At 41.4% G+C, this 19,491-nt stretch overlaps 1 protein-coding gene across 1 annotated transcript in view; it reads right to left on the reverse strand.

The window, feature by feature from the left end:
- Window positions 1–19,491, reverse strand: part of LRP1B (LDL receptor related protein 1B) — a 1,070,902-nt gene that overhangs the window by 711,388 nt on the left and 340,023 nt on the right. Inside the window, exon 6 of the mRNA XM_065413676.1 lies at window positions 12,816–13,073. Within this exon, the coding sequence (XP_065269748.1) occupies window positions 12,816–13,073 (258 nt within the window). The remainder of the gene's footprint in view (window positions 1–12,815; window positions 13,074–19,491) is intronic.

Raw genomic sequence — 19,491 nt, forward strand, 5'->3', positions numbered from 1 at the left:
TACATTGAAATGCATCTTATTCCACAAGCATTCCCATTGATAAGGTATTTCTCAATTTGAATAAGAGTGATAGGATCTGACCGTTAATGATTTGTTAATGCACCTATCGTAAATGGAATGCTGCCAAATATTAAACCATATTGCCCACAATAGACCATATAAACTGTTCTATGGCAACTGTAGTTTCAGAGAAGCACAATACTTAACCAAAACTCTCTGGACTGCAGCTTCTGCACCTTGCTTTTGAAAGGTACAGTGTCTGTTGCCATACAACCCCTTTCTGATCACTTGAGTGAGGCTAGTGCCAGCAGCCTTGAGGAGTTCTATCTACTTGTACATAGATGGCCCAGATCAGTGTGGCACCTTATCATCTTTGATGTGTTTATCTTCATAACAGCCCTGTGAAGTATAGAACTGCTATTATCCTCATTTTATAGATGGTGAACTGAGAAACTAGAGACTAAGTTACTTACTCAAAGTCATACAGGCAGTCTGTGCAAGACCAGGGAATTAAACCTGGCTCTAACCACTAGACCATCCTTGCTTCCCTGCAAGCAAAGAATGCCATGGTGCCACTCCCTTGCACAGATGTGTAAGGGATATAGGAGGATACTTGCACCATCTCTCCCTCTTGCACACTCATATGGGGGCTGATCATAATCTTGCCCTATATTTGTAAGGTTTTTGACCAGTCTAATGTTAAATGCCTTATTTGGTAGGACTTCCCCTGAGTGAAACACCCAATATTAATGTTCTCTATTACTTTGAAAACATGTTGGAGCCACTGAAATGTGGTACTGTAGTAGCTCTGCGTTCGTCACCACACAATATCTTTCTAAATGGAAGCAGTAGTTTCTTGGACTGAGCCTTTTGGCCACTTTCAATGTAACGGTTTATAAAGAAATCATATTTGAACACTGCCCACAGTAACTATATAATTTTACAAAAACTTAGGAAAATGTGTGGAACTTTGTGAAAGCTAAACAGAACTGCTGTTCGTACAAGTTTGTTTGTTTGTGTTTGTTTAACATAAGAAAAAGGAAGGGCAATCTGTTGATTTGAGGCAATATAGAGTGTGGATTATAACAGGTGTACAGACTTTTACAAAACTTATATTAATGATTTAAGTTTAATCACTTTGGCCCAGATTTGTAAAGGTATTTTAGGCATTGCTCCTGTTGATGTTACAATGCCTAGCTTGTATAGGATCCTAAGTCTCATTTTCAAAAGTGACTTAGGCACTTATGTACCTTTCAGGATCTGGGCCTAACTTTGATTAGAAATCAGTGGGAGTTCGGTGCCTAAACACTTGTAAGGATCTGGGCCTTAGGGCTAGATCCACAAAGGGGACTCAAGCTCAGCATTGCAATGCCTAATGTTTAGGTGCTCGGCCGCTGAATGGAATCCAGGAGCCCAGGTTCCCTATACAATTCATGGGGTGAGTCAGACACTTAAAAATGGGATTCACAGCAGCACTCAAGATGAATTGGCAGCCGCCAACATCGGCCAGGAGTCTATAACAGAGGAAAGGAGAAGGGCCTTTGGCCCAGATCCACAAAGGTATTTAGGTGCCTAACTGACAGACCAGAGGGATGCACCTATCTCTTCTTGGGATTCACAACTGTGAACCGTCTCCTAGGTGTAGGTTTAGGTGCCTAAACCAGGTCAGCCCGTTCTTGCTAGAAAGGAGACACCCACCCACCCTTCCTACCATATAGCACAAGGATTAGGGCCCTCTCCTGGGATGAGGGCAACGTATTTCCAAATCCCTGCTCTGCCTGATTTGAAGGAAGGACTGGAACTGAGGTCTCCCATCTTCCAGGAGTGTGCCCTGACCACCAAACTATGGGTATGCTGGTATGAGTTTCTCTTGAAGCTGTTCCAAAGTACGGAGTACAGCCCTGCCCAACCCTTGGGGTGCATACTCAGGTGACTAGCCCATGCTGCCGGGGCCCTCCTGCTTCTTTTAGATGCTAGCTCAAACAGAGCTAGTGTGTGCACCTCTACCTGAGCTGGGAATCACACTGGCTGCTGTGTAGATGGACTCTTAGGCTCCTAGAGTCAATTACGCATTGCAATACTGACCAGAGCAACACCTAAATACCTTTAAAAATCTGAGCTTTCATCTCATTTGGTCCATCTTTCCTCAAGTAGTTCAGTTAACTTTACAGGCAGCAAATTTTTTTCCATTTGAAAATAATCCTGGGGAATACTGCCAACTGGGCTGACTCAAGGAGCAACTGCTGCTTTCCTGAAAGACTCTCAAAATGAAAGTGAACTTGAGCTGAAAATTTCTGAAATAAAATGGAAATAGCACTGGACTTTTTTATATTTATAAAGGATACTGCATACCAGTATCGTATGCAGATAAGATACTGGTGCATGGCCTGAAAACAAGTTGAAAAAAGGCAAAAAATACAGTCTCTGGAACCATATACGATGACAGGTATTGAAGCATTTTTCAATTAGCTAATTATTTTTGCTTATATGGTGTGACAGAGATTTTATGTAATTATGCATGGAAAGAATATTCAAACTTTATCAGCAACTCAAGGACTGTCATGGTGACTGCGTAGCCCACCATAGCATACTGCATCTGTTCTGTGACATGTTGATAAAATACAGGGTTTATAAGCAGTGACAGGAGAGCCCAACCTCCTTGCACATGCCTGCCCCACTCCCCTCATTAAATTACTTCCAAACATTAAATCACTTTGTTTCCAAACCAACCGAGAAAATTACACAGCTTAAAACTGACTTTGCCCAAAATGATTTACTCCACTGAAAAGATTTCCATTACATTGAAACTTTCCATTTCAGAATGAATGCTCCATTCATTGACATCACAAACTGTATAACCAAAAACAAGGTTTATTATGTTCAAATTGACTCACAACAAAGGAAGAGGTTTTATTATTACTATTATTTTAAAAAATCTTGACTATTATAACTGAAAGGCACCTTCAGTTATTTAGTATTTTAGGGCCTAATCCCAAATCCATTGAAGTCAATGGGCATCTTTCCACTGACTTCAGTGGACTTTATCTCGGACGCTTAATGGAGTTATGTGCAATGCCAGTGCTCTACATTATGGGCTACTCAGCAGTGTCCCCAATCCCAGAAGTTAAAAATATAATAAAATAAATTAAAAAATAAATTAGACCCTAAAATCATGAGATTAAAAAATTAAATCATGTTTTGTTAATCTATCTGATTTTTTGATCCCCCCTTCCCACCTCCAGTGTATGTGACAATCACAGGGTTACCAACTCTCACAGATTTATAATGACCATGGCAATTTTGGCTCTCACTAGAGCACTAAACTGGGATCAGGTCCACCATTATACTGAATCCTGTACCAACACTTAGTAAGAGACAGTCCCTGCCTGAAGAGCTTGTTATCATCTAGTGCAAAGCACAGTGGGCAGTTTGTAACATGGGAGATGAAACTCAGATTTACCAAACGCATATCCTATAGGGGCTACCAAGCTGCTACTAGATGGGAACGATTATTAATCCTTGCTACACTGGGCAGGATTCAAACCTGGTGAGCCACAAGTAAAAAGCTCTAAAGTTCATCAGTAATGCCCCAAACACCCACTCCAGAGAGACAATCACCTTTGTACCTAGTGTTACATATGTTAGTTTCCCCTCAACATAATATTAAGTTTCCATGTAAAATTTCCGCTAGTTGGTTCCCATTTATTATGAAATAGGTATTCATTTGCTGACCTTCCTATCAGAATTTCACAAATCCTTTTGTCCCTCCTCTTGGGCTCCCCAGTCACCTGTATATCAGGGCTAGTCATTTCCATCACTTCTCTAAGGGCTTGTCTACACTGGCAAGTTTCTGCACAGTAAAGCAGCTTTTTGCGCTCAAACTGCAGATGTGCACACACTGCCGAGCCACTTTGCGTGCAGAAACTCTTCAGTCGCAGCGCTGCAAAAAACCCACCTCGACGAGACTCGTAAGGCTATTTGCGCAGAGGCTCCAGAACTCTATTGCCAGTGTAAACACTTGATTGCTTTCTGCGCTGTAATTGGCATCCGGAGCTGTTCCATAATGCCTCACGTGACCGCTCTGCTCATTGTTTTGAACTCGGCTGCTCTGGAGACATGCGCCCCTCCCCTTTCAAAGCATCGTTTCTGACAACCCTTGTGTGCTGTGCTGATCTGCTCCTGGACACAAAGCAAACCATTAATGTGGAATGCTCGTGCTGCTGAACACAGAGGCAGGCATGTGTGTATGTGTGTGAGAGAGATTGCTGTGCAGAGAACCCAGGGAGGGAGGCAGGGGCTGATGTCAGGGTTTCCCCTCCTCCCCCGCCTCAGGACAGGTTGCTTCCTGCCGCTGTCTGAACTTACAAGACAGCATGCTGACACACTCGCTGTCCCACAAAACACACTGCATCTCTCCCCCTCTCCATACACACACACATTCCCTGTCACACACGCTCTCCCCCACCTTGAGTTGAAAAGCAGCTGGCAATGTAGCAGGATGCCCATGGAACAATGGGATTGGGAAACCTGCATCATGTGACGCTGTGCCTGTCCCATGAGGCATTGCAAACCCTGTGGCCAGTTGCACAGTGGGATAGCTACCACAATGCACTGCTGTCTTTGATGTTGCAAGAGCTGCTAATGTGGATCCGCTCCAGTATCACAAGGAGCACAGTGTGAACACACAGCAGCTGTTTAATTCCAGCGTTTTAATAAAAGTGGTATAACTTGTGGCACAGAAACTTGCCAGTGTAGACATACCCTAAGTTACTCTAAGTTACCTGTATACCAGGGCTTCTTAAATCCCCTTCCTTAGGGTTTTCCAGCTTCTCAACAGTGTGGTAAACCTGGACAACAGAAGCATGTTATTTGCTACATTTCTTGCAAAAGACTATGTGGAAAAACAGGTGAGATTAGGCTTTTGTTATATTAGAAAACTAGGTTCCACTGGCAACTCTGCCTGCAGGGAACCTTTCGCAAGATCTCAGCTATCTATCAGAAGTGTGACTGATACTTATGCCTTACTGTGGAGCAGTACTAGGCTTTGGATCATAGTAAGGGTTGTAAAGTGCACAGAAATATTAATAGCATGCAGGACTAGAATGCATGGTATTGGAGTATACACTTTAGTGCAATCTCCACTAGACTAAAGGAGCTTTTCTCTCTATCTTACTACCCCCAGATCATGTGATGGCCAGAGATTTTGGCATCACTGGAAGACTGCTACAGCAGGGGCCAAAAACAAAAATTTGCAAAAGTCAGCAATATTGACTAAGTCCTGCAAACACTAAGTGGGAAAGTTACACTCACTAACACCAGTTCTCCCATTAAAATCAATAGGTTAGCTAATGGCGCTAAGCCCTATGCTCAGAAGTAAACTTCTGAAATATCAAGTCTATGATAGCAGCACCTCTATTGTTAAAGACTCACAGGATCTCTATTGAAGACCTGCTGTTTAATCACATTCTGACTTAGAAATTAAATTTTCCTTTGGGCTAAAATTTGGCATGCCAGTTCCTAGTTGTGGGTTCTTCTTCCCAAAGTTAGAAAGAAATTAGATTGTCATATTTTTACTACAAAGGAAGCAAACAAAGGATGTCTTGGGAGTATCAGATATTTTTCTCATGGTCATCCTTCTTCCTTATGAAAAAGGTTTTGGAGAAAACAAACACCTGTCAGGGATTTAAAATGGAGATATCCCATCTCCTAGAACTGGAAGGGACCTTGAAAGGTCATCGAGTCCAGCCCCCTGCCTTCACTAGCAGGACCAAGTACTGATTTTGCCCCAGATCCCTAAGTGGCCCCCTCAAGGATTGAACTCACAACCCTGGGTTTAGCAGGCCAATGCTCAAACCACTGAGCTATCCCTCCCCCCCAATGATATAGGCATACTTGATCCTTCCTCAGAACAGGGAGATGGGCAAGCTGGCGTCTCCAGGTCACTTCCAGCCCTACATTTCTATGATTCTATAAAAACTAGAAATTTGGCAGCTATTCTTTTATTAGTTCTACTGCATCCTTTTTGGAATTATCAAAATATTTTGCAAAAGTGTAGCATGACGGAGTTGTCTTCTGGCACTAGACTCCTATCACCACCTGTTTGGACACTTATAAAGGCTTTCAAAGAGTATTTTAGGAGGTGGAGGAATTCTTTTTAAGGTCCTGATCCAAGATGCATTGAAGTCAATGGAAAGGATACCATTGACTTCAATAGGCTTTGGATCAGGCCTAAAGGTTTTAGCACTTATTTGTAATAAGGAAATATTTGCAGTAATAAATTAGTGTTGAGAAATAAGTGTTAAATTTGCTGTCAGTTAGTTTAATTGACATGAAGTTGATTGTGGGAATTTCCCTAAATTGGCCTTGTGAACGAACAGCTCAGCTTGGAAAGAGCAGAGATAGATCTCTATAAAACAGTCAGGGAATTTATAAGTAAAAATCAAGACAAGCCTTAGTAGAAGAATGAAAGAAAAATGTCCACAGTTTGGCGGTGATTGTTTTCACTAGTAAATTATTTATCATACATTTTAACTTCAGTTTAGAATAGCAGGAGAGAGTGTTTAAAAATAATTAAAAATCAAACCAGGCCTCAAATTTGTAGTATGCTATAGTCCACACAGAACTGACCTAGTGAGGGAGGACATGAGCTTCCCTAAGAAGAGAAGATCATACAAGAGCCTGAAGGCTGTGGCCCAGAGAGGATGAAGGACTTTGGGGAACTGCTATAACCAAGAAAGTTACTCAGACATGAGAGGGGAGGATTGTGGCCCTAGTAATTTAGGATTCTGTTTTGATCTGTTTCATTACCCTTTCATTATCCTGGAATGAGTGATTTTTCAGTTTGGCCAGAAAGCAAGATAAATTATCTGTCTTGGATTGTGATTAGTGGGGAAACTGAGGCACGACTGTATGCTAAACAGAGAGAGGTAAGAAACTGCTACACAAGCGTTGTGGCCCTATTGGAAATGTTTGGGCTGTTGAAGGTTGTGATTGTCCTTGCTTGGAGTTTGGTTGTTAGGGTAGCGTCAGCTGGTGGTCAGGACTTAGGCCCTCCCACTCAACTGGGTTCCAGCCCATGGCCCTTTGAAGGTTATCAGTGATCTGACAGCCAGAGGCTGCTTAAGGCTGCCCTCCCTATCACCTCCCCTCTGATTGTTCCAAGGTCACCATTTGGGTCTAGGTGGCGTGAAGGCACCTTCTGGCACCTGCATATAGCACAATAGCTTTCTTACTCAACTGGATGGCAACTGCTTCCTTCTGCAGTATGGCCCAACCTCCTGGGCCAGCTCAGTTCTAGGGCTTTCCCCTGTTGGGGCAGTCCAAACAAAATAAAGAGGAATTAACAAAACTCTGAGTCCATATGAAAGGTCTCTCTCAGGCTATCCCTGTAGCAGTTCTCCCTTTCCTTAGTGAGAGACCTTTCGGCAGTTGTCATGGGAAGATATTCTGTCTTTTCCTCAGCTCTCAACTGCTGGAGCTGCAGATTGCAGGTCTGCTCTCTTCCCAGGTCTGCCACCACATGAGCTGCTCCCCTGCCTCTTAACTCCTCCTCCAGTTGGAGCATTTCCTACAGGTATGGTGGGGTGGGGCTGGCTGAGCACAGAGCAATTCCTTAACCCCTGGTTGCCATTAAAGTCCACTGAGGACTTAGCAAAGTAAGGAGAGTTCAGCTTTTAGATAGAACCTGGCTTTAAAGAACAGTATGACGGAATATCATGTAAAATCTGGAAAAAGCCAACTTAGTGTATGTGAATTTCAAAGACTTAAGTAAATATATATAGTATTTGGGAAGGCCTGTATGTAATCAGAATCTTATACCTTAACATTTATTTGTTTTTCCCTCCTTTAATTCCACACTAGAAAAATGCTACTATTTCTTTGGGGTTTTTTGTTCATGTACTTTTTACATTAAATTAATCTTATAACTGGTAATAATAAAAACACATTTGTAAAATGTTCAGTACAAAGTCTCACATTTCAGATCCCCACCAAACTAACTATCTATTAGTTTTAGATGTTGATAGCATGCACAATTATTCTATTTTACAAAATCTTGCTAACAAAACTCAAAACACTGATATATTTTACAAGCAGAATAATCTAATCAAAGAGTATTTTATATATTAAAATGTTGCAGATATATGATGGTTCTCAGACTGTTATGCCTGTTTTGAGATAAATTTACATGGAACAACTTGCAAAAACTTTTATCATTTACAAAAACTTCTTCTGTACTTGGAAATGTTTGGCCTTCCTTTACACTTCTCTACAGTTGCAAGAGTCATGCTGTTGTAGAGATGAAGGAAGAGGGAAAGAAATTGCAGGCCAACTCTGAGAGATGCCATTGGTAAGGAGGAGTGTTTTTACACACACACACACACACACACACACACACACACACACACACACACAAACACACACACACACTTCGAGAATGAGCCTATCACTGTACCTCTATCTCTCATTATGCTTTTTTTCTGCTAGGTTAAGATTAATTCTGTCTACCATCAGAATTTTTTCCCCATGTAGGTACTTGAAAATAGCCACAAAGGCCAGCACTACTTAGTTACAGGGTTTTATTCAGAGAACATACCTGTTGGAGAAAGGATGTAGTTGTTGAGGGAGAGGATGAGGTCTGAAGTGGTATTTTGTGATTTAGGATGGAAAACCAGGTTGCTAACTTTCACAGGCCCGGAGACTGGAGTTCAAAATGTGGAGGGTTGACTGAAATTCCCCTCTCCTGTCAGTGCTGATGGATCAAGTGGGGGCTGCATGCTTCCAGCCAGATGGAACCGGCTGAGAGATAGAGTTCTTATGGAAGTCTTCATAGATTTTAAGGCCAGAAGGGTCCATTGTGAAATCTAGTCTGACCTTTTGTGTAACACAGGCGCAAAACCCTCATAAAATAATTTCTGTATCAAGCCCATAGATTCATTTTGAGATATAGAATATAATTTCTCAAGATATCCTGCCTTGATGGATAATCCACCATGTCCCTTGGAAAATTGTTCCAATGGTTAATTACCCTCACAGTTAAAAAATTGCTCCACATTTATAGTCTGAATTTGTCTAGCTTCAGTTTCAAGCCATCAAATCTCACTATGTTTTTTTTCTGTTAGATTAAAGAGCTGTCTGCTACAAGAATTTCCCCCCCATGTAGGTAGGTACTTATAGACTGTGAACAAGTCACCTTTTAACTTTCTCATCAATAAACCACATGTCTGAATCTCTTGCTATAAGCAAATTTTCCAGAATAATTCTTGTAGCTCTTTTCTGAACTTTTTCAAGTTGTCAAAATTCTTTTTGAAGTGTTGACACTAGAACTGGAGACAGTATTCTATAAACTGTCTTACTAATGCCATACAGAGGTATTACCACCTCCCTACTCCTGCTTGATATTTTCCTGCTTATATATCCAAGGATTGTGTTCACACTATTAGGTACAGCATCCCACCGGGAAATCATGCTATGACCCCTAAAGTCCTTTTCCTGCTTTTCAGAATATAGTCTTCCAACTTATAAATGTTCCCTCGCTCTTTGGACTGGATCCACAAAGAGGACTTAGGCTCAGCATCGCAATGCCTAACTATAGGTGCTCTGCTGCCTAATGGAATCTACAGAATTAGGCTCCCAATACAATATATGGGCACCTCAGAATGGTGATCCACAGCCACTGATCTGAGCATGGAGCTGCCTTGGCTAACCACTAGGAAATTCCAAGGAAAGTGGAGTATCCTACACCATGCCCTTGTAAGAAAGTTAGGCACCTAAGTCCTTTTTCACAAGAAAAACAAAAAACACACACATAGTGACAGTGCCTCCTTTCAACTGTTAGCCCAGTGGTTAGCACACTCCCCCAGGATGTGGGAGGCCCAGGTGCCATTCTACCCTCTGCCTGATTTGGAGCACGGATTTGAAGCCACATCTTCTATCTCTTAGGCAAGCGCCTTAACCACTATACTATGGAATATTCAGGGTGGGTCTGTCTTTCAATCTCTCCTATTGAAACTGTTCTATTCTTTGTAACTAATTAAACAGACATTGGAACAGAGACTTGAACTTAAGTCTCCCAAATCCCAGAGGAGTACCCTAACAACTGGGCTATGGAGTCACTCTCTCTCTCTCTTTCTTTGGTCCCATGATTATTCAATTACTTATAAAAAAATGGAACAGCTTCAACAGGAGTCACTAAGAGAAACCCACCCCAGAATATTCCATAGCCTAGTGGCAGGTAAATGCTTAAGTGTCTAAGATTCCTTTGATCTACCCCTTTGTTCCTCACAGACTCTAAGGCCAGAAGGGACCTTCATGATCATCTAGTCTGGTCTCCTGCACAGAACCTCATCCACCCATTCCTGCAGTGGGCCCATAACTCTGGCTGAGTTACTTAAATACTCAAATCTTGATTTAAAGACTTCAAGTTACAGATAATCCTCGATGTGGGATCTTGCATTTGGCTTTGTTAAAAAGCATATTATTCAAATGAGCCCATCTCACCAAGCAATTCAGGTCAATCCATATAACTGTCCCCATCATTATTTATCATTCCACCAATTTTTGTGTCATATGTAAACTTTACCATCACTGATTTTATGTTTTCCTCCAGATCATTGGTAAAGATATTGAATAGTGTTTAGTCACAAACAGATACCTTGCAAGATTGGGATAAAGAAGCACTGCAAGGGCAGTATTTTTCTTTGTTTTCTGTACAAAGACTTCACAGGGGTGGCCCTTTGTTCTTGTTGTGCCTGTTATTGGCTAAAACACCAAATAAGAGAAACTAAGGGAATATCTTTCCATGGTAGGGAGACTACTGTTCATTTTTCTTTGAAGAATTCTATGGGTATGACCATTTGTTAGGCTTGGCTGACACAGGAACATGCCAAATCAGGTGTTCTTTATTGGTTGTAAAATGAAACTTAATTAATTTATAGTAAGTAAACACTGCAAAATGAGAAAAAATAAGATGAATTGTGTGTATGAGAGAGAGAGATGCTAAAATTTAATTCTCCAGAGGCTGTGGATTGTAGCCATCAGAGGGCCTATTCTCCCCTGTAGGATACAGTTTCAGGTAACTCCAAGCGGAAATTAGTGCCTCTTGAGATTGGCCTGATTAGAAGCACCAGGTGGATTACTTTTATCCTTCCAATGAGGCAGGGAATGAGACTACATTATAGTTATCTAAGTCAAGGTTAAACTAAAAGTTGGAACAAATCTTTGTAGCATACTCCATAGCCAGGGAAATATCAATTCAAAAGTAATTAGACCAAACAGTTAGATGTAAAGATTCAGAAAAAATATATAGAGTCAACAGACTGGTGTGAAAATACAGTGCCTACGAAAACTGATTAGCTCACTGATTTGAGCCACTATGTTCATTTCCCAATCATAGTTCAACCCTGATTCTTAAAACAGATGTGCTAATGCAGACACTGCAGCATTCGGACTGTTAAGTCTTTCTATGCATAGGGAGCACAGACGGGAATTGGGGAAGACCCAAATAGTGCATTGAGACTGTGCTTTGATGATGGAGTTTAGAGGATGAGGGGACACACTGATAATTATAAACCATTCATTTTGTGAAGAACCCTAGCTAATTCCTTTCATTTTATGCAATAAAAAGAACAAAAAAGATATTTAGGAAGTGCCCACTCCAGTCCCACTGACAAGAAAATTGGGACTTTGTAGTGAAAATATAAAGAACTGTGAAAAATATACAATGGAAGTCCAAGTAAAATAAGAACAAGTTCAAACATACAAAGTAGCCTTAGTATCTGAGGGAAAATGTAGGATCACTCAGAAGGGCAGACAGTGGCGAAAGTAGTAAATTCCTCTGACTAAAAAAAAGTTCTTGATTTTCAAAGTAGTAAAGGATGGGCATGGATGGATGTGTAAGAGGGATCAAGTTTCTTATGCCATAGGCATACATTGAAAAAGGTATTTTTCTTGGTGATCTGAATAGTAGTTGTGAAATCTGCCTAAGTGCAGAAATTCATCGTTAGGACCTGTAGCCATATTTTGCAGTTGGCCCCATCTCCATTATAGTCCCAATCAAACCCTGGGTCCGAACACGCCCAGACTTGGTGGTGAAGGGGTTTAAAATCTAGATCAGAATTGTCTGGCTCAGGTCCATCTCTACTTAAGAGAGGACTGAGTAGGGTTTTCAGAAAAAGAGGGCAAAATGATGGAGATTCCAATTCAGAGGTATTCTAAAGTTTAGCATTGCACAAGCTTTCTACGCTAGTTAAACTGCACAGAGGGATAACTCATCATGAGGCCGACTCTAAATCTTCCTAGTGCAAAAGTGAGAAATTTCCAGTAAATTAGGAAATATTACAAGTGTTTGAAAGTAATGAAGCTCTACTAATCTACAGTAAATGTGACAATTATATGCACATGTTGTTAATTAGCATCTTATCATTTATCTGGAAGTAAACAATCATTTTCAACAAATTTTATCTATCAACACATTTCAGAAAAAAAGGCATTTTCAAGTTTCTTCTTCCTTTGTAATGCCTTTGTTTTTTTGTAATATCATACCGATCACACAGTGCAGTTAGACTCTGTGAAAACTCACAGCTTTTTTCAAGCCTCCGTGTCTATGCGTTAGAGAGGGAAACAGCAACAAAGCAGAAAAATGCTTCTGTGCCTTTCAATGTTTAATGCCTCTGCAGAGCAACAGAATATCTTGAAATATCAGCAACACTAAGCACCAAAACAACAGTTTTTAAGTCTGCAAGAAAAGTTTGCTAGAAAGACAGGTATTTTATACTATTTTGCTAATGGAATCCCACTAACAAAATTAAAATACTTACTGTGAAGATACTGAGCAATGTTTATTATCCATTCATCTGTTAATCTCCCAGATTTTGATATCTTGGTACATTTCAGCTGACTTGAAGATTCTCTCGATTCAATCCAACAAATTGTGTCCTTATTGTATATAAAATCCAGTGTATTAATTCCATTTCCTTTCACTGAGTTTGGAGTAGAAACTTGACTTCCATTAAGATATAATACGTCAATAGTTTCAGAGCTTGCAATCAGAAGAATTGGAGGTCTATCACTGGGCTCTAAAAAAAAATGAGCAAAAAGTTTAGTTGACAGATCATCCTATTACCATCTTTCCAAAAACATGTAGCATTTATGTTACCTTAGCTCTATATTTAAAAAGAATATTTAAATGTAATGCACTGATTTTTTTGGGGGGTAGGGGGGGCTGAGAATGCACCACAGTAATTGAGTTTACCACTCGGTAATATTTAATCTTGATGTTTCTTAACATTCACTCAGTTTTTGTTATGAATCTGTATAGCACCTAGCACAGTGGGATCCTTATCCATGACTAGGGCTCCTAGGTGCTACAGAAATACAAAGAAAGAAAGAAAGAAAGAAAGAAAGAAAGAAAGAAAGAAAGAAAGAAAGAAAGAAAGAAAGAAAGAAAGAAAGAGATGATGATGTCGTCGTCCAAATTTACCACAAAGTATATTCAATGGAATCACTTAAAAGCAACAATGACACTAATCTTTCTAGATAGCTCTCTATCTGACCTGGGAATCTTCACGAGCATTAGTATATATAATGTTCATGTTCAGTATGAAACAGTGTTATTTGGATAAGTCATTGCAAGGGAACAAAAGACTATTAGTATCAGTATTGAGAAAAATCTGACAAAAGTCTCTTCCCCTACGCCAAAGCCCCTGCACAGAAGCAGAGTAGGATTCTGAACTGGTGCTACCTTCAATATGAGGTGGGGCCTGGCTAACATGCCCAGCATGCTGCAGTATATTGCCCGGATCTGCTAATCTGAGGGGAATAGCCAAATTCCTGGACTAATAACATATAAACTGTTGACAGCACTGTGCACTCCGGAAAGTGCATCCTGCTCCTTCCTGAAGCAGCATCATAAGGCAAGACTCAGATCCACTAAGGCACTTAAGACGCATAAATCACAGTTTTAGGCAGCAATGCAATCCACAAAATCCCTGATCAGCTGCTGTCTAAACTCACTCAATGCCTAAATTTTTGCAGTATCAAGGCCCATTCAAAATCTGGCAAGAGACAGTGATGAACAGTCTTCTAACTTTTAGCCCAGTGGTTAGTGCACTCACCTGGGATGGCTAAGACCCAGGTTCAATTTCTCCATCTGCCTGAGGGGGAGAATGGATATGAACAGGGTTCTCTCACCAGAATGCCCTAACCATTAGGCTATAGGATACTCTAATGTGAGGCTCCCTCAGTGTCTCCTGTTTAAGTATTTATTCAAAGTGTACAGCTTCAAGGTCAAAGAGAGCAAAACAGAGGAAGGATGACTCTACATCCTGGTATTTAAGGTAACCATCAAGGAAGGTGAAACCCAGGGTCAAGACCCCCTGCTCCAATGAATCTAATTATTTATCCACACTGAAGCAGCTGCAGCAAGAGAGAATAAGGGAACCCCATTTCAGAATATCCCATAGGTCAATCTTCTGAGAGGGGGGAAACCCCTGTTCAAATACTTTCCCCCCCTTAGGCAGAGGGGGACTTGAAGCTGGGTCTTTCACACCCTAGGTTAGTGCTGTAATCACTGGGCTAAAAATTGTAAGGTAAGCACCATCATCTTCTCCTCCAACCATTTTGTGCCAAATGAGGCACACATTCTCACAAGATACAAATTAATTGCCTGAGTTGCCTGACTGCAGGACAGAGGTTACCGACTGTAGATTGCTAGCACAGATAGGCATCTCCCTTCAGCCGGACTTAGGCACCTAACTCCATAAGACAGAAGGGGCTTTGGGACACAACTCTCTCCTTGGTATCTTCCATAGGCTAACTTAGATCGTTCCCCAGCTAGACACTGGCTTTTGTGGAGCACATTCTTAGGTGCCTATCTCTCCCCATTCATTGTACAGTAACTCCTTACTTAACTTTGTAGTTATGTTCCTGAAAAATGCAACTTTAAGTGAAACAATGTTAAACGAATCCAGTTGTCCCATAAGATTTAATGTAAATGCTGGGGGTTAAGTTCCAAGGAAATTTTTGGGGGGCAGACAAAAGGCATTATACTGTATACTGTACAGTACTGTACTGTGGTTGGGAAGTGCCCCTGGCTTACCCCCACACAGGCACAGCCCACTGCAGACAAGAACGCTAGGAAGCACCTTTGCAGCAGCAGTGGTAGCTTCCCCTCAGAACAGGCTCGGATTTTGCTGGAAATGTGCCAGGTCCGCCTCTTCCTGTCCCCGCTCCACTCCAGGCCCACTTCTTCCCACCCCCACTCCACCTCCTCTCCGGAGCACGCCACATTCCCCCCCACCCAAAGTCCTAAGCGCCGCCAAACAGGTGGTTGGCGGTGCTTAGGACTTTCTGGGAGGGAGGGGGAGGAGCGGAGACGCAGGGCATCTCCGCTCCTGCCCCTCCCTCACAGAAAGTCCTAAGCGCGAAGTGCTGGGAGGGAGGGGCAGGAGCGGGGAAGCCCTGCATCTCTGCTCCTCCCCCTCCCTCCCAGAAAGTCCTAAGCACCTCCAAACAGGTGGGGGAAGCGCTGGGAGGGAGGGGGAGGAGGCAGAGAAGCAGAACTTGTGCAATTCTCCCTTGTAAAGTCACTGCTCTTCCACAGAATCTTACAAGCAGACAGCCAAACGACGTTATAAGGGAGCATTGCACAACTTTAAACGAGCATGTTCCCTAATTGAGCAGGGAGGTAACATTGAAAAAACATTAAGTGGGACAACATTAAATGAGGAGTTACTGTATAGGGAGCCTAGGTGCCCAACTCAGGGTTTCTGGATCAAATTGTTCCTGTGATTTTCTAGATGTGTAAAAGTTAGGTGTTGTGACGCTCAGAGTAAGTCTCCTTGCGGATCCGGGCCTAAGTTCTTTCCCTGAGTCTACCTGTATTGTGCTGTCAGGATGGCCCCTAGACTATTTGCTTGGCTGATACCACTCCATTCCTTTCCCCACCTTTTGGCTCATAGTAGCAAGGCTGGGATGTTTTCCCTGAAGCTATAATAGAAAATTCCAGAACTATTCTCACCTATTTATACGTGTCAACATGACAACAGGTGGACCATGCCAAAGAAAAATTAACAAATTATTACTGACAGCTGCAATATTTTCAAATGAAAGTACAATTACAGAAATACAGTATATAGGTCCCAAATTGACTGAACCTCATTCAGGTTATTGAGTTATTATTAAACACATCTTAGCAGAAATGTTGAACCACAAGATGATAATAAGGCATTATGGTGTTATCTAGAACTCCCCAATAGCTAAAACAACGAGAAGTCCTTGTGGCACCTTAGAGACTAACAAATTGATTTGGGCATAAGCTTTTGTGGGCTAGAGCCCACTTCATCAGATGCATGAAGTGAAAAATACAGGAGCAGGTATAAATACATGAAAGGATGGGGTTTGATTTACCAAGTGTGAGGTCAGTCTAATGAGATAAATCAATTAACAGCAGGATACCAAGGGAAGAAAAATAACTTTTGAAGTGGTAAGAGAGTGGCCCATTACAGACAGTTGACAAGAAGGTGTGAGTAACAGTAGGGAGAAATTAGTAATGGGGAAATTAAGTTTAGGTTTTGTAATGACCCAACCACTCCCAGTCTTTATTCAGGCCATTAGGTGCCACAAGGACTCCTCATTGTTTTTGCTGATACAGACTAACTCGACTACCAGTCTGAAACCTGTCCCCAATAGCTGATAAAGCTGAAACTGCCTGAGAACAGTTAGACTTTAAATTTTACTCTGGACTTATTTTAGTTGACACTGAAATCTGGTGTTTCGCTGAGATAATCACAAATATGGTCAATTAGTAAATTACAACTTGTTCCTTACAGCACAATGAACCACCTTACAGCCTATGCTTTATCTCATTCAACCCTAAAGTAGGTATCAGCAGGAAACACATGGAACAGTGCATTAAGGTATGGAAAACGGCACACTGAAGTGAATCTTTTGTAGAAATTTAAGTTCACATTTACAATGTGTATTATCCTCAAGCCTCTGAGAAAATATTTCACAGCATGGGGTAATAATGCTAAATGGGCCAAATCCTGAGGCCAACATTTTCAAAAGTGGGTGCAGGTCTTGAAAATGTTACCTGACACCTAATAGCCCAAGGTCTAAGTTGTCAAGCCAATGTGAAAAATACCCAAGCTGCCATATAAAGAGCACTTACCCAAATCCGCCCCACTTGGAATTCAAAACAACGGAACAGTTGTGTGCTGTATTTAAATGTAATACTGTCAGTCCACATTCTACTTAATAGAGGTTTAAAAATTAATGTAGCCCTGGGGCAGGTGGAATGCGGAAATGAATATTCATTAGATATATTTGACAAATTTCATCTAACAAAACATTTAATGAATAGTATTTGATGAACCAGTCAGTTACTAGAAAAGTATCAATTGAATAAAATACTTGGTGGATTCTGATGAAATCCATCAAATAATCTATTCACAGAGTTTTGTTCAATGCCACTGAATGACTCTATTGACTTTGTTTTTCTTGCTTATGTTTTTGCGTACTCTCTCTCCCTGGCTTCATCCCACATGCTCTTTCCTATTGTGGATCAGAGTTAACCTTTTTCCAAGATTGTCTCCATTTACTATTTCCTCTTTTCTTTCTCTCTAACTCCATTCCTTATCTCTTTTTTTTCTCTACACTATAGTCTCTACCTCATCCCCTACATTTTTTCTCTCCTGTTTTCTCCCACTTTTCCCTGCAGACAGAGAGGCTACTTACCCTGTACAGTAGCTGGAGTTCTTTGAGATGTGTAGTCCTTGGGTGTATTCCGCTGTCGGGTTCACATGTACTCCATGCACCAGACACAGGAACATTTTTGCTAGCAGCATCTGTTTGTCTGCACTTGCACCCTTCTCCTCCTCGTGTTCTGAACCAGAGGATGTAAGGAGCAATTCGGGCCGACCATCTCTCCATTTCCCTTTTTACCACAGATTGTCCAGGATAATTCTCTATAGTAGAGTGGAAGGAGGAGGGTAGCAGAATAATGATAAGGACCACATATCTTGAAGAACTCCATTTACTGTACAAGGTAAGTAACCTCTCTTTCTTTTTTGAGTGATGGTGACTGACAAGCAGTATTCATTGAGGAGGTGGGTGTGAGGAACTCTGTGGTACCAATGATTGGAGGACTGTTGTGCTGAAAGATGCATCTGCTGCAGAATGTTCCAGGGTTTAATGTCTTGTAAAGGTCTGAACAGAACCCCATGTAGCTGCTTTACAGATTTTAGTGAGAGAGATGTCTCGAGGTGAAACGGCTGATGAAGCATAAGCTCTAGTTGAGTGGGCCCTCACACTCTGTGGAGGAGGCATGCCTGCTAATTCATAACCCAACAGAATGCAGCCTGAAATCCATTTGGAAAGTATCTGGGAAGAGATCGCTTCTTCTCTCATCCATTCCACAAGGATACCAATGGTCTAGATGATTTCCAAAGGATTTGGTTCTTCATAGGTAGAATGCCAACACTCAACAGACATCCAAACAATGAAGCTTCCTGTCTTTGCTGGTGATGTGCAGCTTTGGGAAGAAGACAGGAAAGTGAATTGTCCAATTCAGATGGAAATCTAAGCTTACTTTGGGGGTAAATGTTGATGTAATCTCAGTGAAACTTTGTCCCTATGGAAGATTGTGTATTGTGGATCAGCCATAAGGGCCCCCACTTCACCCACTCTCCTAGCCTAGGTGATGGCCACTAGAAAGACAGGTGACAGGTGAGCTAAGAAGCATGAGACTAGGGTTTAAATGGAGCTCTACTTAATGCTGAGAGGACTAAGTAGTGGTTAGGATTTAGCTGGAACACCGAGGTGGCGATGTCATCTGGCTCCTTTTCTCTAGCCTGGTCTGGTCAGGATTAGGTTGAAGATGGTCCAGAGTCTCAGGAGACAGTGGGCATGGCAGCCATGATGGTGATGCTCACTTCAGTAGCCAGTTTTTCCTGCCAAAATCTCTTTAAGGACCCAAAAAGGGAGTAATGCGTGGAATAGCACATACTCTCATTATTTTAGGCTTATTATTTGACACACCAATTTTGGTTCCTTACTTTCTGGACCCACATTTTCTTATTTACCAAGCATAATCTTAACACAGTCCTTGAGTTAAACCAATAGGCCTTTTTGTTTTGAATAAGTTAGTCTTTCTGGCTTGTTTTCATACCTTCCCCATCAATTATTATTCTAAGTTATTGTGACATCTTATGAACTTTCACATATTTTTTACACTTAAGCTCACAGAGTAAATGTGTAGGCCCAATTATCACCACAGATCCCAGGACAGGGTAGGTTTTGTCACAAGAGGAAAGGTTCTAATAAGAACTTTCTGAAAATGAACTATGATAGGGTGGGTGAAGTTGGAGTGATTATCAATTGGAGGGTGACAAATGCTGATAGCAGCTAGGTGCACACAAAGGAGCTAAAGACCTGAGATCTCTAAGGAAAGAAGATATTCTAAAATGAGAGATATCAGAATTTTGGAGGGTTATT

This window comes from Emys orbicularis, chromosome 11 (genome assembly GCF_028017835.1).
Source record: "Emys orbicularis isolate rEmyOrb1 chromosome 11, rEmyOrb1.hap1, whole genome shotgun sequence".
Taxonomy (NCBI): domain Eukaryota; kingdom Metazoa; phylum Chordata; order Testudines; family Emydidae; genus Emys; species Emys orbicularis.